The sequence below is a fragment of the Chanodichthys erythropterus genome, chromosome 17 (genome assembly GCF_024489055.1).
Source record: "Chanodichthys erythropterus isolate Z2021 chromosome 17, ASM2448905v1, whole genome shotgun sequence".
Lineage (NCBI taxonomy): Eukaryota > Metazoa > Chordata > Actinopteri > Cypriniformes > Xenocyprididae > Chanodichthys > Chanodichthys erythropterus.
This window is the reverse complement of record NC_090237.1, coordinates 18,003,871-18,031,389: the sequence shown is the minus strand read 5'-3', so window position 1 is coordinate 18,031,389 and position 27,519 is coordinate 18,003,871. Positions and strand designations below refer to the sequence as shown.

Below are 27,519 nucleotides of genomic sequence, written 5' to 3'. Positions count from 1 at the left end.
GTGGCAATGTTCAGTTAAAGTCCTAAATATCCTCATTGTAACGTTCTTGATAAGGAAACTTGAACTGCAGCACTTTCATTACCAAAAGAGGACGTTTTATGTCCTAAATGTTCTGTAAAGGTTCAGAATTTTTGCCATTTTTAGAGAACTTTTAGGCAAAGTTGCGCAAGGTGACGAGAACGTCGCCTTCTGCGTGGGTGTTTTATAGAAAATAATAAAGTTTGAAGTCACCGTTATAGAGGTGAGCATTTGCTTTAGATGGGCTCTTGATTCTTGTCATCTTAACACTTGATTTTCTCTGGTTGCTTTAACTGTGTTTCCAAAACATTCTTGTTGCAACAGAAATTGCGAGAGAGTTTCTAATCAGATGTTTTTGGTTTTTTAATGATAGTGATTCAATCATCATGGAGTGACTACTCATTGATTCTCTTCAGAAACTAAACTCTGAGTGTTTTAACTAGTTTTGCATTAATTAGCGGTTAGTTTTTTTAATGATTTTTTTTTTTTATTATTTTTATTTATTATACTGACAGTTTTGAGCAGTCTGTGTGAATTTACATGATGCTTTCTGAATAATTTATGCACAATGATAAAGACTTTCAAAATATCAAAGCAGGACAGGATTTTATGCATTATCATAGGACTACAAAAACATGAAAGAAACACAATATCAGTGATTAAAGCCACTGCATGATGATGAAATCATCAACAATAAGTACCTAAAGGCATTAGATCAAACTTTTTTTTGCAACCACAACAAACATAACCAACACCACCTGATCATCTTTTAACTTTGTTTGTCTGGTTGGTTTTAATGTAATTAAAACTGCCCATTAATATCTAATATTAAAAAGTCAAGGGGTCAAGAGCTCAACTAAAACAAACCCTGACCTCGACGATGGTAACTTAAAAATAGTGATTTTCTCCTTTGGTGATTCTGCTTGTTATCATCAGGTGTCTTCAATAATGGTCAATCATCACTCAATTAAACACTTATTTATCTCATTAATGCTTCAGTGGGTGGAATAAAAATATGGCAGGACTTTTACTCTGACCCCTGGACTTCCCACCTCTGGAAAATAGTCAATAACGATATATGATAAAAATTGAAAATACACGACTCGTGTTGCGTCTCCAGCGCGAAAGATGGCGCTAATGAACCACATTTCCCCTGAACATAGACATCGGTAAAGAAGCATCACGTCAGCACAGGAAATAAAACGTCTGTTTACTGTCCACAATGATGGAGGAGGAAGAATTAGAATTTGTGGAAGATTTGGAGGCGATTTTACACCTTACTCCAGAAGTGCAGCTGGCCATTGAGCAGGTAACAGATTAAATGGGGCTGAGTCTGTTTTTATTGTTGTGTCAGAGAGTGCATCTTCTCATGAGATGCTAATAATGTTAGCCAGTTTGATACATCTCCATTAAAGCTCACCGTTTTCGTCATGTTTGTTTTATTTACCATTTTACTTTTTGTTTACGTGGATAAACCCGAATTGTCAAACCCGAATTTATTTTTAAAACGACGGACCAGCAAATGCAAATGTGTCATTGCTAGCTTGCTATTTGATGGCAGGTGTCAAGACAGGAAAAAAGAGATTGACACATCTAAGAGAGTCCGTTTAGAAGAGGCGCAAAATAACTTAAATTGCACTGCGGTTTCTATCTAATTATATGTTAATGATCTCTTAGGGATCGTAAATTGTACTAGTAGTAGTGTCAGTCTATGTTCTGAAACATATTATAAAATGCTGCTGAGAAAATATTTATACTGATGGTCCATGGACTTAATGATAATCTGGAAAGATTGAAAACCTTTGAAAATAGACAACAAAAACATATAACTATGTTAGTTTTTATTGTCCATTTTCAGAGGTTTTTAATCTCTTTTACATTATTTTATTCCATTATTCTTCAATCAAGTAAAAGAGTTGGACATTTTGCTGTAAATATATTTATATAGATAAATTGACCTCATCGATCCACAGATTGATCCTAAAACATTAGAAGTACTAAAAATGCATTAGTCAATTAACAGGTCTGTCTGATGGCAGTGGGCCTGATAAATTCAGACTTTCCAATAAATGTGCAATAAATTAATGTTTGCAAATTTTAAGCAGCGACCTGATATTGACAACCAACGATTGTCAACTTACAACATTTTTCACAGTCGATCAAAATAGTCAAGTATTGTTTTAATGGCATATTTACTTGTGAATGTCCACTGAATGTCCAATGTAGTGTGATTAACAAGGCTATTGAATATGTCAGAATGTGCGAATATAAAACCAACTTTACCCAAGTGCTTGTTGTTCACTTCAGAATCACAGAACATCTTTAGCAACCTTGTGAGACTGCTTTTCTGGACTCATATGTTATCATCAGCGCAGGAAATCTGTTCAATTTTGTTATCTGTTCAATTTTTAGGTTTTCCCCAGCCAAGACCCTTTGGATCGAGCTGACTTCAATGCTGTTGAATACATTAATACCTTGTTTCCAACAGAGCAGGTGAGTCTGAATTAGAATAATGGTCAACATGATTACATTTGATTTATTAATGAAGGTACATTAATGCCTGTCTTTCTGTTTAGGTCACCTATATTGAGGCCAGTGACCAATAATACTACTAATATATATGTTTTTGTTTTTTACATTGCAGCCTATTGAATGTTCATATTCTTGGCCACTAGAGAGCGCTACTCTCTCTGAACTTGAAGAAATGACTACTAAGATGTTGATTATTAAAAGATAAATGAAATGTTTGTGCACTTTTTTTCTTTTTTCTTTTTCAAGTCATTGGCGAACATAGACGAAGTGGTGAATAACATACGGCTTAAAATCAGGTTGGTTTTCAATATTTAGACCCTGACGTGGTCTGCATTTATATATTGAGGTTATTGAATCTTATTAAATTAATATTGTATGTAATTCTTTTAATCAGACGGTTGGATGACAACATCAGGACAGTGGTGAGGGGACAGACTAATGTGGGGCAAGATGGCAGACAGGTGAGTGTTTTGGTTCCACATGCATAATGTCAGATCAATGTTCTGTTGTAAAGTTTGTGAACTAAACGAGTGGTTATAACCTTGAATAATTTAAGATGAAAATAATAAATACAAGCTTTCTCCTCTTCATTCCTCCATACTTTTTTGAGTTTTAAGGATATAGGAGATAAATGGCAGATAAATAGCATTAAAGCAATGATATGGGTTCATCAACATTATGCCACATGGTGTTCCAGTCTGTAAGAGTATTTTTTTTTTTTTTTACATTCTTCTGTTGAACACAAATATTTTGAAGAATATTTCAACTGTTTTTGTCCACAAAATGAAGGTCAGTGGTGCCAAAAAACAACATTGGACCCCACTGACTTTCATTGTGTGGATAAAAAGGCATTTTTAACATTTTTAAAAATATCTGTGTATTCCACAGAAGAAAGGCTTAGAGGTTTAGAACAACATGAGAATGAGAAAATAGAGTTGATGTATATAAGTGTTTTTGTACTCTAATCAAATCATTAAAGCAGGTTTTTGTATGTTATTCTGAGATAAACCTCTCTGTCCGCTTTACAACAGCTGTCAACACTATGGTTGTCTTTTGCATCTTTTCCATCTCACATCTCTGCAAGTGACTGAGGCTCTTCAGAGTCCCAGATGCTGTGTCTTCCAGGAAAGGCAGGCAAACTTTACCCTGAATTTCCCTGTTCTCAGCAGCAATTCCATTCCACATTGTGGTTTAGTGTCCTACTATTTCTTGGACCAGGCTGAAAATATTGATTCAACACAGATCCGTTCTTAATCAGAACAGCAGGCTGAGGTGAAATGCGATTGGGATGTAGAAAGGCAGCATGGCTGAGACCTGTGAGTGGGGTCAGCTGGGCCTGAATTACCCAGCATGCACTGCTTTTGGAAACTGGTTGTGTCTGAATGCGGGGCCACGAGTCTCACGGCCCGTAACCTTCTGAGTTGTTTCCACAGAGCAGAGGAAAAATCCTTTCAGCAGATGGAACGGCGGGGAAGTGTGGATTACACATCCCAGCTCGAGGCTGGGAGTGATGGTGGAGACAGAGGGAGAGGACTGGAAAGACCCACTGAAGCTTTTTTCTGTTTAGTCTGTGCAGTATTTATCAGTGAGATGGAGACATCCGTGTCTGGAACGGGATCCCAGGGGTCTGCTTGATGACATTTCTAGCTGTGTGGAGGAGGTGGACGGATGTGTTTGTCTTAACTGAGTATTTTCACGTTCTCCCCTGTGGTACAGAAAATGCTAAAGTTAGAATTGAGCATTGGACAACTTATTTGTGACTGAGTCAGGGCTCTTTGAAGTTTGGATGAAGTTGAGGGCTTGATAAATAGTATTTGAGACAGTCACGCCACAGATGGTTCACCCTGTTTAAAGACCCAGACTACTCTCTGGTTTTGTTATCGTCTGCCTGCTGTGTGGGTCAGTGTTGTTTTAGTATAATTGAGATCCTGTTTATGGTTTTTGTTACTATTCTGAAGTAGCTTTCATTTTTTTATAATTTTTTTTGTGTTTTGTCATATTTATTTTATTTTTTAAATATGTAAATATATTTTTATTAATTTTATTTCAGTTTTAGTCATTTAAGTACATAAAGTCAAACTAAATGAAAATCTGAAATGTTTTCTTGGGAATTAGCAGAAATAAATGACTTTTATTGTTTTAGTGAACTATAATAACTTTTTCAATTTTATTTTTTTTTTTTATCAGAACAACAGAGTGAGGAAAGTACTATTCTAGACTATTGTTAACTGACAACAACCTATTTGGAAATATTTTCTGAAATGGAAAAGCAGTTGACAATGTGGGGAAACTTGTTAGATTTGTGATATCATTCATAAAGGAAAGTCAAGAGTGGGCCAAAGCATTTGGTGTGAATTATTTTAGGAGTCCCTCACTTTGCCTTCTCCTTTGTCTCACGCAGGGTTTGTGCTAATATACATTATTTTCCTCAGTGCTGCAGAAAGTTCCATATAAAAAGTTTGCCATGTTGTTGTTCCCAGATGGAGCATTCAGATGAGAGGTTTATAGCTGTCAGGGAGCCAGTTGGGATCAGGATGTCTCATGTAGTTTTTGGCATCTGGAGCTGCTTATTAGGAATGCCAAGAAGGAGCCTCCCCAAGAATGTAATATAAATATTTAATCTAAACACAGGATGGAAAGTTTGCTGCATGTGTGGTTTTCTATCAGTCGTTAGAGACCGATCTCTGTCTGTCCCTTTGGAGTTGTTTTAGTCATCTGGGGCATTGTTGACAGGTTTTATCGAAATGAATGCCTAGGTTTTAACCCTTTTTCTTGTAGGGTATTTAAGTATGTTGAAATTACCCAAAGAACATTTATTAGTTTAAGTATTTGTTGAAATTGAGCCACTATACATTTCCCTGATGTCACAATACTGTCATGTCAACAATTTAATTCTGCTAAATAGTTTTTCTGAATTGAATACATGGAATACAGGGCACATGGAATTTTATATGACAGTCTAATATAATCAGATTTTTCCTGACACTTAAATACTTAAATTTTTACTTTTGTTAAAAACTCTATTACAATAAGACAATAAAATGGATAATCCAAAATAATCTAAATAAGGAGCATGATAACTGTAACAGGAGAGCTACACAACTGTTCAATAGTTGGGGTTTGGTAAGATTTTTTGACAAAAAATGTTAGAAATTAATAAAAACGTCTCTTATGCTCACAAAGGCTGCAGTGTTTGATTGCAAATACAATTTAAATTTAAAGTAGTTTTCTGTTTTAATAATAATTTCAAATGTAACTTATTCCTGTTATGGCAAAGCATCATTTCTCCAGTCTTCAGTGTCACATGATCCTTCAGAAATTATTATGATATGATGATTTGGTGCTCAAGAAACATTTATTATCAATGCTGAGAACATTTGCCCTGCTTCATATTTTTGTGGAAACAGAGATGTGTTTTTTTTCAAGATTCTTTAATAAATAGAAAGTTCAAAAGAACAGCATGTATTTAGAATATATATATATATATATATTTATTTTTTTGTAGCAATGATCAAGTGACAGTAAGACAATTACAGATTAATGCACCTTGCTAAATAAAAGTATACATTAAAAAAAAAATCTTACTGACCCCAGACTTTTGAACAGTAATGTAAACCCATTCCACTGTTGCATAATGTTGCTTTTAGGCAATATTTAAGAAATTCCTCATAACATAAAAATAATTTCTATATCTCCAAATGTTTTATATGAAAGTTACTCACTTACAAATGTGAATCATAGTTTGATGGGTGAAATTTGAGGGCAAATCTGCAAAACAAAAATGTGCATCGTCCACATAGTCCACCAAGGCAGAAAAAGATATTAAAATGACCATAGTCATTTGAAATAGCCATTTTATTGCCACCCAACATGCTTAATATCCTGCAGAACAAAGAAAATTGTAGCCTTAATATAATGATACAGCCATAAAAGTGGACAACCAGGCAGTTTAATTCATAATGTGTTCAGCCTTTTAGAAAATAATTACATGCAGGATAATCAGTAGGATAATCATCATCAGTGCATGTGTGGAATGCTGTATATGATTGACGACATAATCACAGAGGAAATAACCACACTGTTTCATTCCTGCCTGTCGGCAGCTGTTAAACGGTCTTAATGATCAACATTTTCCTTCTCAGTGCTTCTACATATTCTTTAGTCGAGTCACAACACTACAGGGAAATGTAGCAGGCATCCCAGCATCCATGTCGTCCTATAGTCTGTGGCCTGCCTAAACCATCTGGGTGGGGGGTGGGGGGAGGGGGGGGCATCCTGAAACTGCAAATAGAGTCCACATGCGTAGCAGCTGCTCTCCTTCCTGCCAGATCCAAATAAACCTCTCTTTTTCTCTTTCTTCTGATCAGCAGTATGAGAAGGAGATACAGATACAGCAAGCAGTCCATCTTTCTAACCTCAGTAAATCGACTCTGGATGGCTTCTTCTCATGCACAACTACTATGTGGATCCTTTAAACTAGATGCATCCCAGTTAACACCTGGCCTCTAGTTCTGCTTTTTGTTCAGAGCCGTAAGAAGTCTTGGCATGAACTCGCAATACTGTAATTTGAAGAATCCTTTCTTAGAAAGGAGGATGCATTGCTGTTAACACAGTGTGGCTCAAAGCATCTCTGTGTTTTTAAGGAGGCTTGTAAAAGTGGTAAATTCCAGGGGGCAGCTGGTGCCGGCTGTTAGCATTCCATTTGCCTGTGAAGAAGCAAGGCAAAAGAGACGGCCAAACTCTCTCCGCTCTCAGCCCAGGCACGTCTCTCTAAGTACATTGGCAGCAGCCAGTATTCCCACTCATTCAGTGCTGCAGCTGCTCTCAAAGGAAGTAGTAATTATGCATTGTCAGAATCCAAACACTGCCAGTGTGGCTGCAGTGGGAAGTGCGCCACTTGCCGTGACTCTGCATTCAAGTGGCCGGGAAGGTCCGATCCCTTTTAGGGCCAAGCAGGGAGCCTTGTGATGTGGTGGCATCAGGTGGGGCAATGTGTGGAAGGGCCAAAACTGCAGCTGCTGCAGTCTTCGCCTACAAGAATGTCAAGTTAAAACTGGTTTCATCAGGCCGTGCGGTTTGTTCCCCACCCTGTTGAAGCACAGAAATCTTCCCGCTAAAAATAATATAGTGGCTGGAGGGTCAGAAGGGCAGGCAGGAAGCAAGTTCATTAAAACGTCATTCAGCCTGTATTTTCATATTAAATATGAGTTTATTATTAATTGCTTTTGATGTGGTGGTAAGATTTAGATTGAGTGTCTGTTTTTCAGATCGCCTAGTTTGAAAGCGATGAAACCAGCCCAACACAAACTGAACTCAAGCCAGTGAACTTCGGGTTGCTGTTTCACAGAAAACATCGAACTGACAGCGAGCTGTAAGAAAATGCTACCGCGGTGCTGTTTGTGTCATCTTAGATCTTTTGTCTCCTCTTCCAGGCGTTGGAGGAGGCCCAGAAAGCCATCCAGCAACTCTTTGGCAAAATCAAAGACATCAAAGACAAAGCGGAGAAATCGGAGCAAATGGTGAGTAAAAATAAGCCCTCTAGACAGGAACCTAGTCATTTAAGGCCTGAAAGTCAACCCAGAGTAAATGGCCATTCACCACCCACCCACCCCAAAAGGCTGGGTAACCGAGGCACAAGAAACTGTGACATCCTGTGGTTTTGTCCACATCACTCTTTTTGAGCCCAGGGTAATGCACTGGCCATCTGTGAATGTCATGCAGTGCAGAACAGAGGAAGGGCAAGGGGAGGAAGGCAGGAGAACAATAGAAAAGCTCAGTCCCTGTGTCCCCGATATGTTAAAGCAATATAAACAAGGATGCATGAAATATTGGTACCGTATAGGTTATTAGCCAATGTTTTTAGCATTGAATAAGTAGTCATTAGTATTGAATCAATAGTAATTGAATTGTGCATGTTCACTTTGTCTATTTTTGCAATTGCATTACCTTTGCCATAATTTAATGCTCACACACTCAACACTAATTATGTAATAACACTTTTAAATAAAAGCAAATATCAGCAAATCTCAAAATGAATATCTGTTTTGAATATTGCTGTGATGCCTTCATTCACCTGAAACATTTAAAATGATTGATTTTTAGTTTTATATATATTTATTAGTATTTATTTAATCAGTTTTGACAAAGTTGTATAAAAAAAACTAATATTAGCAATACGATTTTTGGTAAATTTATAATATAGTGTAATATAATGATATAATACCACTTAAAAGTTTGAGGTCAGTGTGATATTTTTTTTTTTTTAATTTAATTTAATTTAATTTAATTAAAAAAAATAATTAATAAATGTTTTTAAGCAAGGATGTGTTAAATTGATCAAAACAGAGAGTAAAATTATTTATAATGTTAAAAAATATTTCTGTTTCAAATAAACTGTTCTTTTGACCTTTCTATTCATCATGTGATGATAAATGTTTTTTGAACACCAAATCAGCGTTATAGAATAAAATAAAATAAAATAGGCCTAGTTATTATTTTAGCTGTTTTTGATCCATGTAAGCGTAATAAATAAGGTTATGAAACCAAAAACTACTAGCTTAACTCATATAAATTTTTAAATATTGTTACAGACAGTCCATAATAAAATAAGAACAAATTACATATATACAAATGAAATGCACAGTTCTTTTCAGGTTTTTCATGTAGGTCTAAACTAGTTTTTCAGGAACAGAAATAGTAACCAAAGTAAAATATCACTGGAATATTAGGCTGCTGTCACGTATCCAAAATACTATTACACATGCCATCTTATCTCACATTTATGTTCACTTAAGACATAACCGACTGTTATGATACTTGACAAGACGGGCAATTTGACATAATTTTGCATGAATATATCCATGCATGCTCAAAAGTATTCGCTCGCTGTGAGATGCAGCGTTGTACCAAATTGAAAGACGCGGGTACTTTGGTGTTTACGTGTTCTTAAATATTTAAAAGGCAAGGCTTATAAATGTGCAAATGATCAACTTCCGTGAAGATGCAGCAGTGGCCTGATCGGGCAAGTAACAGTTCCATCAACTGGCCCAAGAGTTTCACGCTGTCCTCGGGCGATCAGGCAGTCTTTATTGTCGAGCCCTGAATGTAATATAATAAATACAACTACAATATTATAAATACAGTATAACATAATAATTATCTGCCAGAATTGAAATATCAGTGCATGCCTAATGTATCTAAAAAAAAAAACTTGCTTCAGGTGAAAGAAATCACACGGGACATCAAGCAGCTGGACCATGCAAAGCGTCACCTGACGACTTCTATAACGACCCTCAATCACCTGCACATGCTGGCTGGTGGTGTGGACTCTCTTGAGTATGTTTATTCAAGATACATTTTCCCAAGATCGGTATGTTTGCCCAGTCATAGTAGTGTGCTAAAAGCTTGTCTCATTGTACCTTTGCAGAGCTATGACTCGAAAGAGGCAGTATGGGGAGGTGGCCAATCTCCTTCAGGGTGTAGTCAACGTGCTTGAGCACTTCCAGAAGTACATGGGCATCCCCCAGATACGCCAGCTCTCAGAGAGGTAAGGACACAAGCACAAGACTCACTCACACTGTTTATTTGACTAAATCATGGGGCTGAGAGTCTGAAGATCCTGTTTATGTTTACTGAAGATGCAGCACAGGAAGGAAATCTGCTTCACAGTGTCTCATTATTTACTTTTTTTCCCCTCACTCTGGCCTTTCCCCAAGCGGAAAGCAGCTCTTTGTTTCGGGCCTTTCCCAGTGGAAGAGATTTCTCTGGTATGGGTGGTGCAGTCCACGTCCCCTGCAGGCTCGGAGACTGGGCCTTTTGTTAGGAAAGAAACAGGGCTCCGGTCTCTATGATTCTGTGCTTCCCATTGCTTGTTTATGTTGGATGCTCTGATGAAGCTGTTGTTTCATAAGCAGATGGCAAGGAAGGGTGTGTTTGATGTTGAAATCGATTCCCCTGATTGTTCCAGGTTCTGAATGTTTCTTTGAAAAGGAACCGTGGATACATGCTTTTCCAGTGCCATTCGGATCCTGAGACCTTTCACATGGACCTCATATGTTAAATGCCGTCCTTGAGTGATGGCGAGAGTTTGTTTGGTAGAGAGTGCATTTGTACATCAAGCGAATCCAGTGTTTTGTTAAAACAGCATTTAAGCGTGCCAAAGTACATCAGCGCTTTCTGACCGCTGCATGACTCATATTTTTCTCGTCCGTTTCTTTTGTGGTGTAGAAAGAGATTATATTTGATGAGGGTGGGGATTGTGCCTAGGAATTTACAGTGTAAATAATATTAGCCCCCCTTTGGTGATCAGATTGGCTGATTTTAGTGATGTTGTTTTGAACTACACAAGTTTAACACATATTATGAGGACAAAAAAGTCTTGAGAAAATTCTTGTGATGTCTAGTTGGATCTTTGCGATGCTTAATATTAGTTCAAGCCAAATATGGAGAAACTGAGATGCTTTCGCTCTGAGTCCAACTGTCCCTAAATGGAGATGTCTGGCTGGTACTAAGGTGTGGCAGGGATGTTTCAGAGATCAGGGGCGGCAGCTGAGGGATGTGCTGTGGTTCAGACAGTGTGGAGGTCTTAATGGAGCTGGTGAGAGAGCAGCCAAATTGGCAGCCATGTGCCACGTTGAAGACTGTGTCTGACTGGCAAGTGCAAGTGTCTCCATCTCTCTCTTTCACACTCTCTTTCCCTCTCTCCCTCCGAGTATCTTGTTGTTTGTTTTGGAAGACACTTGTGCAGAGTCTGCTTGTGCCAGCAACTGAACCAGAAATGAATAGAGCATCTTCGAATCATCAAATTGTGGTTCATCCAGACCCTTTTGATGTAATTAGGCTTACGTTACACTGTCTCTGAGATTTTTGGTCCAAAGTACAGATTGGCCTTATTGGTTAATAGAATTTAAATTTACATCTGTAACTGTTTTCATACAAGTAGCTGATATTTTTGTCTCGGTTTCATTTGTTTTCCCATTGCCAGTAGTTCTAAGTGATGCCATTATTTAGGGAGGGATTTAGGTACTAGCTATTCACAATAGAGATTAGCACATATGAATTAGCACAATGACTAGGGATGTCAAGGGTTACAAAATTCAATTAAAAAAATGTAATGATGTAGGCCTTTCTACAGTATTGGTAGAATTTGTGTATGGGAAAGCTTTGTAGCGATGCAGCTACACAAGGTCAAATGAACCTCTTGGTTAAATTGCCTGTCTTGGCAAGGTAAACAGTGGGTTTATGAATGTAAACAGGCACAACACACTTTTTTTTTCTCAAAATAGGGGATCTGTGCATTAGGCTTTACAGTGTAAATGTAGTAGACGTGCCTTTGTGATTTAATATTTATTAAAATATATTTACAACAAAGGGAGACAGCTGCTCTTAATTTATTCCACTTACTACTCTTAATTTTCATTTCTCAATTTTGTTTTTAATGATTGTTTACTAAGAAAAAACATATTTAAAAGGGTCATGACATGAAATCAAATTTGCCTGGATCTTTTGACATGTAAGAGGTCTGTACTACTGGAACTGCAAGTTTCTTAGCTTAATAAATCCTCCACATTATAAACAAAGATTTTATTTAACGGTAGGGTAGGCAATGTTTTTCAGAAACCCCTTTTTATAATGTATACTGATCAATAATAAAGGTGGCCTAAATCTAAAAAAAAAAATTACATATCTTCTGTGGAAGTCTCAGGACCAAACAATATTCGTACAATCACTGCATACAGTTCGAATGCCAATATAGGATGTCCTACCTAGAACCCATTATAATCATTGATGCTTTCCAAACAGATGTATACAGATGACACACTCCACACGCTTGAGTCTGTCGACCACAGGACAAATGGAAGAGTGAAAGAGCATCCACTTTAACGCGTCCAGTTTAAACAGAATAAAATAAAAATAAATATAACAAAATAAAATAAAAATAAATAAAATATGTATGTTCGGAGCATTTTGTTTTGTAAACAAGGGACAGCGTAATGGAGAGTTCGCAAAGAAACATTTGTTGAAAGATGAAGCAGCCAACTTTATTGGATCTGACAGCAGCTGCATCACAAACCGCAAGTATGTGATTTCATAATGCTTTGTATGTAAATTACGGTTTTGTATGGATAATGTTTTCAAAACACTTACTCATGCGCAATAACTAGTGGGTGTTGATACTGTTTCCTATGCAATGACGACATTAGCAAATCATAACACTGGCCCTTTAAAGAGCTGCCCCTTAAAAATTGATTTTCAAACAGAGGATCAGAATGAAGATTGAAAATAATTTTTTTCTGCTTATATATTTGTTTGTGTTGTTTGTGCATTATGTCAGTGTACTACTTATGTAAGGAACAAATTAAAAAACTCCATGTCATATCCCCTTTAAATTCCATTGTTTTCATGTAATTTGCTAATTTTTAATTAATTAGTTTGTCAATTAATTAGTTTGTTCAGTGGTATATTAGTTTTTGCTGTGGTATCAGAGTTGCTATGAAGTATTGTAAAAATTAGATTTGGTGTCTTGACTTTATTGCTTTGATAATCTCACTAGACACCAGGGAATCCTGAGACTTCCATGTGTCTTGTAAACACTAACCCATTTGTTTTGCCCCTCCTCAGAGTTAAAGCCGCACAGAGTGAGCTTGGTACACAGATACTGGCTGACTTCGAGGAGACTTTTCCTGCTCAGGGTTCAAAGGTACAGCTATAGCTTTCTGATGAAAAGATTACAAATAATCAACTCTTAGTATTAATGCATAGCTATATTCCTCTGACATATAAAAACATTTAGTTTGTTATTTACAGAAATCTGGAGGCCCTAGCATTGTTCTCAGAGATGCCTGCCTGGTGGCCAATGTCCTAGATCCTCGGATTAAGCAGGAGATCATTAAAAAGTTCATCAGGCAGCACCTGTCAGAATACTTAGTTCTCTTCCAAGAGAACCAGGATGTGAGTGTGTCCTTGTGCATCCTGTACATGCTGAAATTGTGCTATACCATCTCTCTTACGGTTCGTTCTGCTGTTTGTCCTGATTACAGGTGGCGTGGCTTGACAAAATAGACCGGCGCTATGCATGGATCAAGCGTCAGCTCGTGGACTATGAAGAGAAGTATGGACGAATGTTCCCTGAGGAGTGGTGCATGACCGAGCGCATCGCTGTAGAGTTCTGTCATATCACCAGGTACCAACTGAACACCTCACACTAACTCTGCATTCACATAATGTTGGTTCTTCATAAGTTCATTCATGTCATGTCAAACTTCCATTCACATTTTTATGGATGTAGAATGTTGGATTTAAATTAAATTTCCATAATACCATTAAAAAACGTTTTTCTCACTTGAGGTAAATGATTTTATTTTTCGCCAAGACATTCACATAAACTACGCTGGAAACGCTTTTACTGAAAAAAAATCCTAAATGCACATCAAAAAAGTCATGCATATGTAGAAATGTACCATTTCTAGTTGGAAAAGTTTTCCCCAGAAGTGAGATTTTCGCTCTCAGAAGTGACATTTTCGGCCTTTCGCTCTCATGGGATAAAAACGCTGCTTTATTTTACATTTTACATTTTTCACGCAAGATAAATTTGTAACTTGCATGGAAAAATAACTGTAGTTGAGTGTCTAATTATTAGTAAAAATTCTATGAAAGCTTCAGTTTCTCAAACTTGTTCAATATGTGATGGATAAAGATATACAAAACATCTGTATAGAAGATAGTTACACAACCATTCAAAAGTTTGGGGGCAGTACGCATTTATAGTGATTATATATTTTGCTTTCTTCAGTAACAAAGCCAGACATGGATACCTTTCGGCATAATGAGTGTTGCCATAGAAACTAATAATTTTTAGTCTGAAGAGTCCGAGTAGAATTGTAATTAAGGTAATTCCGATATGATATCAGCACAGCATAAATCCTCATTATCTCCATTACCCCATAGAGAAAATATACCTGGGGAATTACATGTGCATTTAGTGGTTCGCTTAGAAGACTAGACATTAAACAGCACACAACTATGGCATGATTTAGCAAAAGACATAATTGTGCACAGAATGACATGAATGATTAGATGGAGAGGAAATAAATGTCTGGGATTTCACTAGTGGTATTGACAAAGTCTAAAGTAGGCTATGTGTGTGTATGTGTGCTGTCTAAAGTCAAATTCCTCTCAAGAGAGTCATTCCAAAACCCTCAATGCCTGGAAAGAACGTTTGAGGTCCACTGAAATCTGATCTAATATATTTCTCTTTTTTTGACAAAACTTTATGTAAGAATGGATACACCACACCACCATTTTCTCCATATGTAGGGTCTCAAAAAGGTTCTTTTTCAAGCTGACTGCAACTGGATCCTTTCTATTGAATACAACACTGATCCACTGTGGTTTCTTTTAACAGCCAAACCAGGCATCTGCACAAGCTGGCCTATAAAAGCACTGACCTGAAGCCGTAGTCCTTTTTGGCATGTTAGGTTTTGCTCACAACCCTGTGTCTATGTCTGCGTTTCATTTGCTCATCAGAACCGAGCTAGCCAAGCTGATGCGAACCCGTGCCAGGGAGATCGAGGTCAAGCTTTTGCTCTTCGCTATTCAGAGGACCACCAATTTCGAGGGACTGCTGGCTAAGCGCTTCTCAGGCTGCACTTTGAACGATGGGCCCGGGGTGAGGCCATCCCACGCTTGCACTTTGTTTTGGACCATGCCTGTTTATGGGCGAGCAAAAAAAAAAAAAAATGTTTTACTGAGGCATGAACATGCTGGTAATCTTGCTGTTGTGTGATGTTTTTTCTCCTTTGCTCTCTCAGCAGAAAAAAACTGAGACGCCTCTAGAACCAACAAACCCCTTTCTGGAAGACGAGTCAGGAGAGGACAACATATCAGAAAAGGATGAAGATTTGGATAGAGTGAGGCTGCTTATCTTTATTTGCTCTCTATCATGCAGCAATGACCCCATTTGCACCATATTATCCAGTCTATTCCACCCATCTTCTGATAGAAATTGATACCGCATTTGGTACCATTCCAACATGCAATTTACATTTCTTTCTAATGTAGTTTGATTTGACTTACATCTGAACTCTATCCTGGATCAGGCGCATATTTTATGTAATTGACTCGTTATGAAAACATTCAAGGCACCGTGTGTTTAGAAGTCTTTATTTGCTCTAATATAACAGCTTGACTTTGGCTCAGAGCCTATATTTATTGCACACTTATTTCCTTTTATCTTCAAATTGGCAATGATGTTCTCAGTTTTAGGTGTTGTAAGAACAGTTTCCTTCTATCTTCCAGTCACACTGTAGCACAAGCCAGGGTTATTGTCTTTAACTAGAAGTAAAATAACATTTTTTAATATAAATACAAATTAATATATATATTTAAATAAATAAAACTAATAAAAAATGGGAAAAAATTACTAAAACTATCTTAGATTAAAGTGTAAACAGAAAATACAAAAATAAAATCTAAATCAAGATATTAACAAAAACTGTAATACTATATCATTGATAATAAATTAACACTGGCACATGTAAAGGGATCTCTTAAGATATTTCTGATCAAGTAATGTTTTGCTGTTCACAGCCAAAGAAGCCCAAGGCTCCAGACAACCCCTTCCACGGCATTGTGTCCAAGTGCTTCGAGCCTCATCTCTACGTTTACATCGAGTCGCAGGATAAGTGAGTGAAATGTGCTGGAACGTTGTTGTGCACAATCATGTCAGACAAGTCAAAAGGAAGTAGCCCATTCATTTGGTTTGTAATCGTTTCTTTCTTGTACACCCCTTTTCAGTAGTTCTCTTGTCTGACTCTCTCCGCCTCACCACCAGGCAAAAATGGTCCCCATTAGCTGGTAACCACAGATGCTGCAGACAACCTGAAAACGGCAGCTGATTTTGTTTCTTTATTCGTCTGTTTTCAGTCTTTACCTCTGTTTTTCCCACTTACCCTCTCTCTCACCCACGGGGCTCCCAAGAAAAGGGCTTCTTGTACAAGCCATTTTCTGGCCCATGTAACGCTCTGCTGGCACTGCCTAAAGCAGAATGACCTTTCTGTTAACAATGGCTTGCATTATACCAGTTCACACTGACCTGTCTGGCATGAGAGTGTCCACATTCTTCTCTCGGGGTCAGCATCTATCCGATTTCTCCGTACTAAGAGAGATGGCCTATTTACTGACCTTACAATACATTGCTGTTCAAAGCAAGTTTTTTTTATTTTTTAATATTTGGTACTTTTTCCAACAAAAATCTGATTGGTCACCCCCAAACCCCCCAAAAAAGTTCACCTTGAAAATATTTAGTTTTATTTGCTTTGTATTGATATTGAAACTAAGCAGTATTGAAAACATTCAACACATCTAAAACTTTACCCATTGCAATTTAGAGTTATAATTTTGTAATGTTTAAATCCATCCCATAGATTTCTGCACAGATTTTTACCTCAAAATCAGTAGAGGGAATGCGAATAATGTCGTCTTCTGCAATTTATGTCTTTGTTTTCTGTCTTAGAAATCTTGGAGAGCTGATCGACCGTTTTGTTGCTGATTTCCGGGCACAGGGTCCCCCTAAATCGGGTACAGATGAGGGAGGCGCTGTGCTCCCCAGCTGTGCAGATCTCTTCGTATACTACAAGAAGTGTATGGTGCAGTGCTCGCAACTGAGCACTGGAGAACCCATGATTGCTCTGTCCACCATCTTCCAGAAATATCTGCGCGAGTATGCCTGGAAGATCCTCTCTGGAAACCTTCCAAAGTGAGTTGAGCCACCTGACTTTTCCTCACATTACTTTTTTTTTTGGTCTTTCTCCCTTGTTATGGTAGAATTTTGATCCTCCCAGTTGCTGGGGCTTTTATTTGGGGTGTTAATGCTGTGGTGATGCTTGAGAGGAGAGCGAGTGGTCGTCTCTGTGTGGTCGCATTTGTAGGGTTTCTTGTTGCCGCTCTTCAAAGGAAGAAAAATCCCCACCCGTCGCCTTGTGTGGTTTACCCCGTATTGTCTTTGGGAGTTTCAAAAGGGATCTTTGTTTTGGAGAAGCTGTCTTGTGGTTTCCATGCAGTCTTTCTTGTGTTTCTTTCAGCGGGGAGGGCCGGAGGGTTAAGTTAGGGTTCTTTGGTAACCATGTTTGTGCTCGTTTGCATGCAGGACCAGCACCAATAGTGGTGGTCTGACCATCAGCAGTCTGCTGAAGGAGAAAGAGGGAGAAGTGGCCAAGTTCACAATGGAAGAGCTGTGTCTCATTTGCAGCATCCTAAGCACTGCCGAATACTGCCTGGCTACCACACAGCAGGTGACCCAACACACATGCATCAAACAACATATCATAAATGGATGTTTTTTATTTTTTATTTTTTAATTATGCAAATATCCTCTATCATGTCCACAGCTGGAGGAGAAGCTTAAGGAAAAGGTGGACAAGTCCCTAATGGAGAGAATAAACTTAAGTGGGGAGATGGACACCTTTAGCACGTAAATACCAGTCACATTGACTTGACCTGCAACACTAAGTAAAAACATATTTGCCCAAGGAAATAAATTACTAGTTGTCAAGTAACGTTCCCATTAATCGCTGTGTTTGGCAGGGTTATTTCAAACAGTATCCAGCTCTTGGTTCAGGACCTGGACGCTGCATGTGATCCAGCCCTTACGGCTATGAGCAAGGTAATGTACATATATTATTTATTATTTATTTTTTTATTTTTTTATTTCCATTTATCGAACCAGGCAGTATTGAGTATTTAATTGTGATGCTAATTTCCTTATTTTTACCTTGAATTCACTTTAAAAAAAGTGAATCTTTCATTTAAAAAGAGCGTTAGATAACATTCAAGGTAAAAAAACCCCACAAATTTTGTTTTTAATTATAAACACCGCTGAATGAATCTTTAGCAAATCTCAAAATTATCAATTTTTCATATTTTACATTATAATGTATAATGTGATGCAGAAATTACTGGTTGAAATTTAGACAAAATAGTTTGTAATTTTTGTTTGTGCTTTTGTCCTTTCTATCTGTTTTTTATATATATATTTCTACTCAACTTTACTTAATTTCAGTAATTTTAGTACTTCAACTTAAATTATTTTTGTTTGTTGCCAAGGCAACATTGCTTTCGCTCTCTCTCTTTTTTTTAGGTTTTTCATTTAATATTTATTTTATTTTATTTCCATCAAGTTTAAGTTAACAGTAACAACATTGTTTGAGGGTGTCTTTAGGATATTTATACTAGCCTTGAAGTTGATTTTGTCTGTGTTTGTACAGATGCCGTGGCAGAGTGTGGAACATGTGGGAGACCAAAGCCCTTATGTGACCTCTGTAATCATGCACATCAAACAGAATGTGCCCATCATTAGAGACAATCTGGCCTCCACCCGGAAATACTTCACCCAGTTCTGCATTAAGTTCACCAAGTCAGTACCACAGCCACTCACTAACTTTAAAAAAGTAATTAGTTATAGTTAACTAATTTCTCCAAATAGTAACTGAGTTAGTAACTGAGTTACATCATTATAAAAGTAACTTATTACCAGGGAAAATAACTATTGCGTTACTTTTTAATTTTTTTTTTTCCAAATATGTCAAATAACTTGGATGCCCCCAATATTAAATATAATTCTAAAAATAAATTATGCGTGATCCGACTCGTGACTCATGATCCGCTCTTGCTCATGACATGAATTTTCTCTGTACTTTACTATACGTGTTGGTAGCCATTAAAGAAAATGTAGCTTCATATTTGTTAAAATAGTCCTATGTTATTTTTTTAAATTCATCTATTTGATTATGAAAAGTGAACCGCATGAGTAAGATAGAATACATCATAAGATGATCAATATATTGGGAGACATAGAGTGGGTCAGACATGATTTTGACCATAAAGTTCATAAAGTTTTGTTTTGTAGAAAGCCTTTCTTTAAAGTGAATTTCGTTTTGTAACCATTGTATCATAATTTTAATCAATGTTTCATCAACCAGTTGCCTGGATTTAATAAATAAGAAGCAAATGTAGCAGACAATATAATCATGACATGGAGGCGCTGGCGCAATTGCTTGCACGTGAACTGAAGCGCATCTTATAGGCTAAATGAACCGAAACTCAGCTTGCTTCACAGACATGAGAAATAGATCTATAGAAAGCTTGAAATGTCTACTTTTAAATTAAATGATTCAAAATGAAAAGAAATAGGCTACTCTCTGATTATGTAATCCGAATGAAATGTGCATTCTCTCTCTAAGTGTGTCCACTATGCGGAGATAACGAGAGTCAGCAATGTCAACTTCATCTTTGCAGCGACACAAATTCAGAAAACACTAGTTTATTAATAAACAATTAAAATGTCACCTTGCTGTTTTTTGTCACATTCATAGTCTAATCATTATTTTTGCTGGTTCTTTATGGCAAGTTTACGCGTGTGTTTGAGTATATATATTACATAAACGCTCATTATTATGGTTTATTCTCTCCAGTATTTAAGAAATTAAATGAATATAAATGTGATTAGTCAACTAATGGCTTAAATGTACAACTACTAGTCGATTAGAAAAACTTATTTCACATATTTTCGATCCAGCATGTCGCAAAGGGTATGGTTTGAGCTTGCGCTCCGCTCACATGCGCTGACACAGACACACACACAGAGCATCGTACGTTATTTTAAGTTTAAAATTTATATGTGTAGTCACATACCAATCATCATCAGTTAGCCTATGTGTCCCACCCCAACACACACACACCAGAGAAAAAACTTTGCTGGTCCTATGGCTGAGAGAAAGCCTACTCTGATGAAAACCGCTTCAGTGAGCTCAATTATAGTATGCGTTTTATTATCAGTAACGGTAACAGTGTTTTAACAGGGGAAACAGTAATTTATTTGATTACTCATTACTGAAAAAGTAACGCCTTTAGTAATTCCGTTTATTTATTTAACGTCGTTATTCCCATCACTGCTCACTAATCAGTTCAACAAAGGCTCTTTCATAACACAGGGTTTGCTAAACCTCTGCTAACTGTTTTACTTTTTATACATACGTTTCAGCTCCTTCATTCCAAAGTTCATCAACCACCTGTTCAGGTGTAAGCCAATCAGCATGGTTGGAGCAGAGCAAGTAGGTGGAGATTCAGACACTGGGATGTTTGGCTTTCATGGACCTGACTAAGTTCAAACACATGTTCTTTTTTTCCCCTCCTGAATAGCTACTCCTGGACACACACTCCCTCAAAACTATTCTTCTAGACCTTCCTTCCATTGGCTCTCAGGTGGTCCGTAAAGCCCCAGCCAGCTACACCAAAATAGTGGTTAAAGGAATGACTCGAGCGGAGATGATCCTCAAGGTGGGAACCTTATGTGCATTCACGACCCTTAAACATTTCACTTAGCTTTCACCCAATTCTTTTTTAAATGGGCCTCCCTGATGAAAAGCTCAATACAGGAAAGTCTTTAATGATCAGCTGCTCATAAATCTCTGTGTGGTGCGGCGCTCGGTTGGAGTTATTTACTAAGCTGTGCACTTCTGATTTAATGAGCTCTCTCTGAGAGACAGGAAGTGCTCACATGCCTTGGCTTTCCTGCCTGCAGCCTTAGCAGTTCACAGTTTAATATTCCTCACTCATTGATCTCTACTTGTACTTACATGTAGACTTGTAACATACAGTGGGATTCAAACTTTTTTCCCCTTTTACAAATTATGTTGAAACGTTGATTTGAAAATGAATTTGACGTGATCAGAATGAACGCATTGGTTGTCCCCATTTTGCTTTAATGACAGCTTCATTCCAGCTGCATAAAATCTACAACTAAAGGCTGTCTGTTTTCTGGATGTGATTTATTTGTATAACCAATGGACCAATGTATAAAAAAGGACACAAGGACTACATAACAATTTCACTCTGACAGTAGGTAGGTATCTGACCGTTCTTCTTTTGCTATTCACTAACGATTAGCAAAATAGTCTGTTCGTGAGGGCCACCAAGTCGTAGTTTTATGTAACATCAGGGCATATGACCAAAAGCACAAATCCTATTGGCTGGCCAGTTTTTTTTCCGCAATGCAATGGAAAAGATATCAAAACACCCCGCTGCAAAAATCTGTTGCATTGACGGATGAACAGGTGCATTAACAGTCGTTCATTCAAATTAATTGTTTTATCGGAACAATTTTCACACTTAACATTTGTGTGGTGTGAACAGACCTTAAACCTCTTAAATATCTAGTGATTATGTCCCAAAAAAAAGTGGAGGACGAATTTAGTCATTTCTAAAGGTTGGGAGGCATGGTGACCGTAGTTTTTATAAATGGTCCGTGAGGGTTGACAAATTTAGGTGCGAACATTAGGTTGTCAACATAAACTAAGACGTGCAAGGAAAATCATGTTTTCCATGATATCCCCCCTTTTAATATTATGTATAAACTGATGTTCTGGTTGGGTGTATAAGCTCTGTGTTGTACTATGAAATACAACAGGAGGTGAGGATGGTGTTATCCTCAGTGAATCTTCCTCGCCCTGTTCTCCAGGCCCACCACCTTTTGCCTGACCCTTATCTTCAGCCTCACACATGCTCCACAGGCTTTTATTAGGCTCTCCGGGGCTTTCCTGCTCCTGGTCTTTTAACTGCCTGGAATTCAGCCTTAATCCACCTAATGTTCATACTGGGTTTAGCTCTAATTGTGCAAGATCATGCAAAGAGCTTTTACAAAAGAGGAAAAACATTCACCCAATATATAAGCTTATAGTTCACCCAAAAATGAAAATTATCATAATTTATTCACCCTTATGTTATTATATATTATTATCTTCATTTTCAAAACACAAATGAAGATATTTTCAATAAAATAAAAGAGGCTCAGCCATACTTGCTTGACCCACAAGAACAAACTTCATTAGTTGTCACGGAAGCTTAATCATGCTTGAGTTAAACGCGAGAACAAACCACATTGGTTCTTGTGTGTCATGCAAGTATGTTTGAGCTTCTGTTCATCATATTTGAGCTCTATGTATGTGCATTGATCAATATTTATATTTGAATAAAAGCCTAAGTTAAATCTCTTCAGAAGACTTTGAGTAGACCACTTGATTTATTTATTTATTTTAATGGTTTTATGAACTTTTTGAATCATGACATTTTTAATGGAAGTAACTTTCAATGGAGGAACCCAAATCTGTCAGGTTTCATTAAAAATACAATCAACTGTGTTTCAAACATTAATGAAAGTCTTGTGGGTTTGAAATTACAATGGTGAGTAATTTTGGATGAACTATCCCTGCAACAGCTGAGTTTGAATCTTTCTATCTCTAAATAAGCCTTCATTGATCTTACCACAACATCAGCAGCCAGATTAAGTCATGTTTCCACCACAGGGACCAGGGTCTAAATGAAATTTCAGGATAAAAATTCTTCCTCAGAAGTTCCTGCTTGTGAGGTAGTAATTTTTCAAAGTTCAGGAACTTTCGGGGGTGGGACTTGGGCGCTGAACATGCTGATTGGTTGAGTTCACGCTGCCGCAGCATTTTGATTGGTTGATTCTACGCTGCATTTTATTTCCAAAAATGGTTATTGTCCTTTGCTTTGTATGATATCATTGTTCTCCATTAACACCCCCTCCTGGACTGGAAGGAGCAATCGCGCGCAGTTATACGTCACCAGACTAATTTGTCTAATCTTATGGTACTTTAGACCACTATTGGAAAAAAGTTCCTGGGACAGATTGTTCCGGAAATTTCAGTGGAAAAGTGGCTATAGACAATACACTGGATCAATATTGACGAACACATGACCAGTGCGCTTCATTCATTGACATTTGAAGGTCTGTGTAAGAAACCTGGCCTTGATCTTGTCTTGCATACTGTGGGTCCTTAAAGTCTGGTTGGTGTTTAATGATTGGCTTAGTTGGGCCCCAGGTGCCTCTCAGGTAATTACTTCCATCTTCATCAGCATTTTGCTCTGCGGTTCTTGGAAGTCATTCAAACTTGAGTATGCTCCTTAACATCAAGGGCTCTCCTGCCATTTGCCCAGGCGAATCAGCGGTGGGTATTTTTTGCATTGTGCTTGGTGAAACAATAGCACAATCATTGGCCACCTCAGTCTCGCTTTGTCATTGTTCTTTCTTAATCGTTGATGAATTACATCAGTGAAGTGTGACACCGGTTAAGCGGTTTATGGGTGAAATAGGACCTTCGTTGCTGGTGGCGGCTTGGCTGTCCACATGACGCTCATTACAGTGTAAACGTGGAGAGTAATCTGTTAAAGATGTCTTCACTTTTTCTTTCTTTCCTTGGCTGGGAACAAATTCCTGCCCATCCAAGGGCCCAGACCTCAGAGAGATGTGAAGCTGAAGGAGGTATCACAAGCCAAGCATGCTGCTGCCTGTGAGACGTGGCTGTTTTCCACAGTCTTCTCGTTTTTTTTTTCTTTCTTTTTTTTTTTTTTTTTTTTTTTCTTGCCTGTCTCACCCCTTAACCCCCCCCATTGTGGCTCTTTTTGGAAATGAACGGAAAGGCAGACTTTATCCCCCCTCCTCGCGTTTTCTTTCGCGCTCTCTCTATTCTTTTTTTTTTCTCATTTACGAGGTAACTACAACAAGCCTTCTCGAGGCTTTTCCTTGGCCTGTCTCCAGGATGGTTGCTAAGTAAATCACTCTGTGGTAAGGAAGGAACGTTTAGAATTCAAGATGATCTGAAGTGTTCCATGTCCCGCTTTGTTCTGACCCTTATCCGCATATCCTGGTGTATCCCTTCAGGTACTGAGAGTAAAAAGTAAAAAGAATAATGGGTATTCTATAAAGGGAAACGTTGCACAGGATACTGATTAAGTATCCCAGTTCTATCTGTCAGCCATGTGTTTTTCTGCCCTGCTACAAACTAAATAGTCACAAGATATCCATTTAAACTTTTTTTTTCTCCCACTCTTGGAGGGAAAAGAAATAGATTCACAATGCAGGCCTGTACCCCATTTAACCTATTTTTACTGCTCAATTGAGACTCTCTCATTATACCCCACAAAAAATTACCGGTGAGGCTAATTCAGCTTCATTCAAGGATAGAGTAATTACGCTGTTAAAAGTGAGCCTTAAATAGACACTTCAAGTTTTTGTCTTTGTTTAGTGCTTTATCTATCAACTCGCTGTATTATGTTGTCTCCCGCTCCTAGAATGAGTTTCATGTGTTCAGAGAATCCAGTTGTAGTTAAGCTCTTCCTTGTTTCTCTTCCCCTCTCAGGTGGTCATGGCCCCTCATGAGCCATCCGTGGTCTTTGTGGACAACTACATCAAGCTCCTTGCTGACAGCAACCCTGAGACTTTCCAGAAGATACTAGATATGAAGGTGAGTCGGTTTTATTTGCCTCAGGGAAGTGTTCCTCATTTTTCATAAGATCTGACCACTAGTAGAACAGGAGTCCCACATAAAAATCTTACATTTCATACCGTTGATTGGTGAAGAACATGAACTATGTGATGGAGCCTATAGAATTCAGTTAGAATGCCCCTAAAATTCAAGATATTGGGACAAAAATGCCCCTGTATGAGATTTTCTCATATTTATATCATATGATATAGTTAAGCAATATCATAGGAGTAACAAGTGCAAATGTGAAATACACATTTAATTTCATGGCATTGTTTATGCAATCATAATTGCAGCATAAATGCATTCATGCCACATGAGCTGCAATATATGGTCTGTAAATATATATAATTCAGATGTGGCTTCTGAGGAAAAAAACAAAACAAAAAAAAAAACATGGCTGTTGTAGCTTAAAAGTTTGCGTAATTCTGTGTTGAATTAAATAAAATATTTATTTCTATAGCTATTTTTGTAATGTCTTTTTGATGCTTTTCTCATTTAACACAATAATGACTTTAAAGTAATTTCTCAGCCAAATTTAATTGATTCTTTAGAAAATAAGTCAAAATAAAAAATAGAAAAATTAATCTAGTTATAACAAATTATTTAAAAGTTCTTGGAACAGATTTTTGAAATGTATTTATTATTACTAAATCTATAGGGTCTGAAACGGAGTGAGCAGAGCACCATGCTGGAGCTTTTCAGACAGAGGTTGCCTACTCCACCATCAGGACCAGACGGTGGCCCATCATTGTCCTTCAGTGCCCCCACCCCTGAACAAGAATCTTCCCGTATTCGCAAACTGGAAAAGCTCATTAAAAAGAGAATTCAGTAAATTAGCAGGAACTTTATTCCCATCAATATACTAATGCGAGCGCTCTCTCTGCACACCATTGATATTCAGCACGGCCTGACAACATGTGTCCGCTCGTGTTTTATCATGCTTAAAATGGGGTGTAAACAGTACTGCTATGTCTTTTGTATGTATTTATGTTTGTTACAGATCACGGTTTAACTTTGAGGCTTTCATGGGTTGCATTACTATAAGCCTTATGATTCAAGTCCTTTCCTGAACCTCAACACATTACTGGCATGAATGAGTCATTTTGCCATTTTTCCCCCCGCTTTTTTGCTCCACTTTACAACACTAATACCCACAGTGTCATTTACTTTGCACATTTCTCTGAAATATGCTTGTACTTAAAGCAAAACAGAGGGCAGTGTGGCCCAAAAAAGAAACCTGCTGCTATTCTGGCACAAAGTCTTCTGCCCTGGGATTTCCAACATCAAAATGATTTAAAGCCAACGTTTTTTTATAATTGTCCCCTCACTATAAGAGTAAACGGCTGTTTGGAACTTGGCTGTTGCTCTGGGTAAAGGTGCTTGTGGAGAAGAGGAGTGAGATTTCAGGTCTCGGGTACTCCACAACAGAGGAGCTTGGGATTTCCTGTCTCCGCTGAAATGACAAACCAGTTGTTTTGGCTTTTAAAATACTTTCCCAGGTTGGGGTGAAAAGAAAGAAACATTCACATTGTAGATGTTTTAACCCTGCAGGAGCTGTAAGGAAGAAATATTTACCACTTGTGTTTTCCCATGCTAGATATATTTTCTCTGCAAACAATAACTGTACTTCATGGGAGATTATTGGAATGCAGAAATATTAGTACGCACACACTGAGGATACATTCTTTTACTTTACGTCATCTGCTGTTCACTTTTGTTAAGAAAGTATTTGTTTTTGTCCATTGTTTGACATAACTTATTTTATAGTCCTTTTAATAAATGATTATATGAACTCCAGAATCAGTTTACTGTACTTTTGATCATTATTTCATCATGACCCTCTCTTTCATAATTGTTTCTTCTCTGCATATGACTTTGTACTTGTTAAAAGACCTCAGCAGCAGTGCATATCAAAGCTAAAATGTGTGCAATGAATGTATGATTTATGTGTAAGATGGGCTATTGTGAAGTATGAGTTTATTGCAATATAATTTGCAATGATCTGCGCTATGATTCATACTGTTGATTGCTTCTAATGAAAACATTCCTGCCTTCTGTGAATATGACAACATCTTTTTAATGTCAACCGCAGATATAAATTCTTGTCAATAAAAATCTGTTGATTGTATTGGCTTTAACAAAACTGTCGACTTTGTCGTTTTATGTATGATGGATAGATGAACAAATACATGGATGAATGGAGGGACAGACATTTTATGTATGTATGTAAAAAAAAGTGTTTTAATGGTTTTAACCAATTTAATCACAAATCACTGGTCAGGAAATTGGCAAAAATTGCACAAGTACTGTACATAAATTAACTCGGCACGGAATGGCCTTTCCCAACTTGAAGAAGAGTCAGTGTTGTCACTAAAGGGTTCAAATCTGGACTCTGACCAGGCCAAAACATGAGCCTGATGGACTTGTTCTCAAGCCACTCCTTGGTTGTCTTTGCAATTTGAGCAGGAACATTGTCTTGTTAAAAAACAACATCAGATAATTCCTCTTTAGATAACTTTTCATTTGTGGGAAGCAAGCCATTCCGCAATATTCTTCCTGTACTCAGAAGCATTACATGACTTTTCACAGTGAAGTAGCTCACCAATACCAACAGCTAAAAAGGCTC

General features: G+C 37.6%; 1 protein-coding gene across 3 annotated transcripts; it reads left to right on the top strand.

Moving 5' to 3' along the window:
* Positions 1-1,164: 1,164 nt before the first annotated feature.
* vps53 (VPS53 subunit of GARP complex) lies at positions 1,165-27,162 on the top strand. 3 transcript variants are annotated; one of them, XM_067365106.1, is made up of 22 exons: positions 1,165-1,327; positions 2,431-2,511; positions 2,797-2,846; positions 2,945-3,011; positions 7,983-8,069; positions 9,770-9,885; positions 9,977-10,096; positions 13,171-13,249; positions 13,357-13,500; positions 13,590-13,732; positions 15,076-15,217; positions 15,363-15,458; positions 16,138-16,232; positions 17,063-17,305; positions 17,696-17,840; positions 17,937-18,019; positions 18,133-18,211; positions 18,813-18,961; positions 20,588-20,657; positions 20,746-20,883; positions 24,765-24,869; positions 25,552-27,162. In XM_067365106.1, the coding sequence occupies exons 1-22, from the start codon at positions 1,241-1,243 to the stop codon at positions 25,723-25,725; spliced, it is 2,493 nt and encodes an 830-aa protein (XP_067221207.1). In that variant the 5' UTR covers positions 1,165-1,240; the 3' UTR covers positions 25,726-27,162. The 3 variants fall into 3 exon arrangements, with proteins under 3 accessions (XP_067221207.1, XP_067221206.1, XP_067221208.1); XM_067365105.1 differs by having other exon boundaries at positions 1,166-1,327; positions 15,360-15,458; positions 25,552-27,159; XM_067365107.1 differs by lacking the exons at positions 1,165-1,327; positions 2,431-2,511; positions 2,797-2,846; ... (1 more) ...; positions 7,983-8,069; positions 9,770-9,885 and having other exon boundaries at positions 10,096-12,627; positions 15,360-15,458; positions 25,552-27,160.
* Positions 27,163-27,519: the final 357 nt, after the last annotated feature.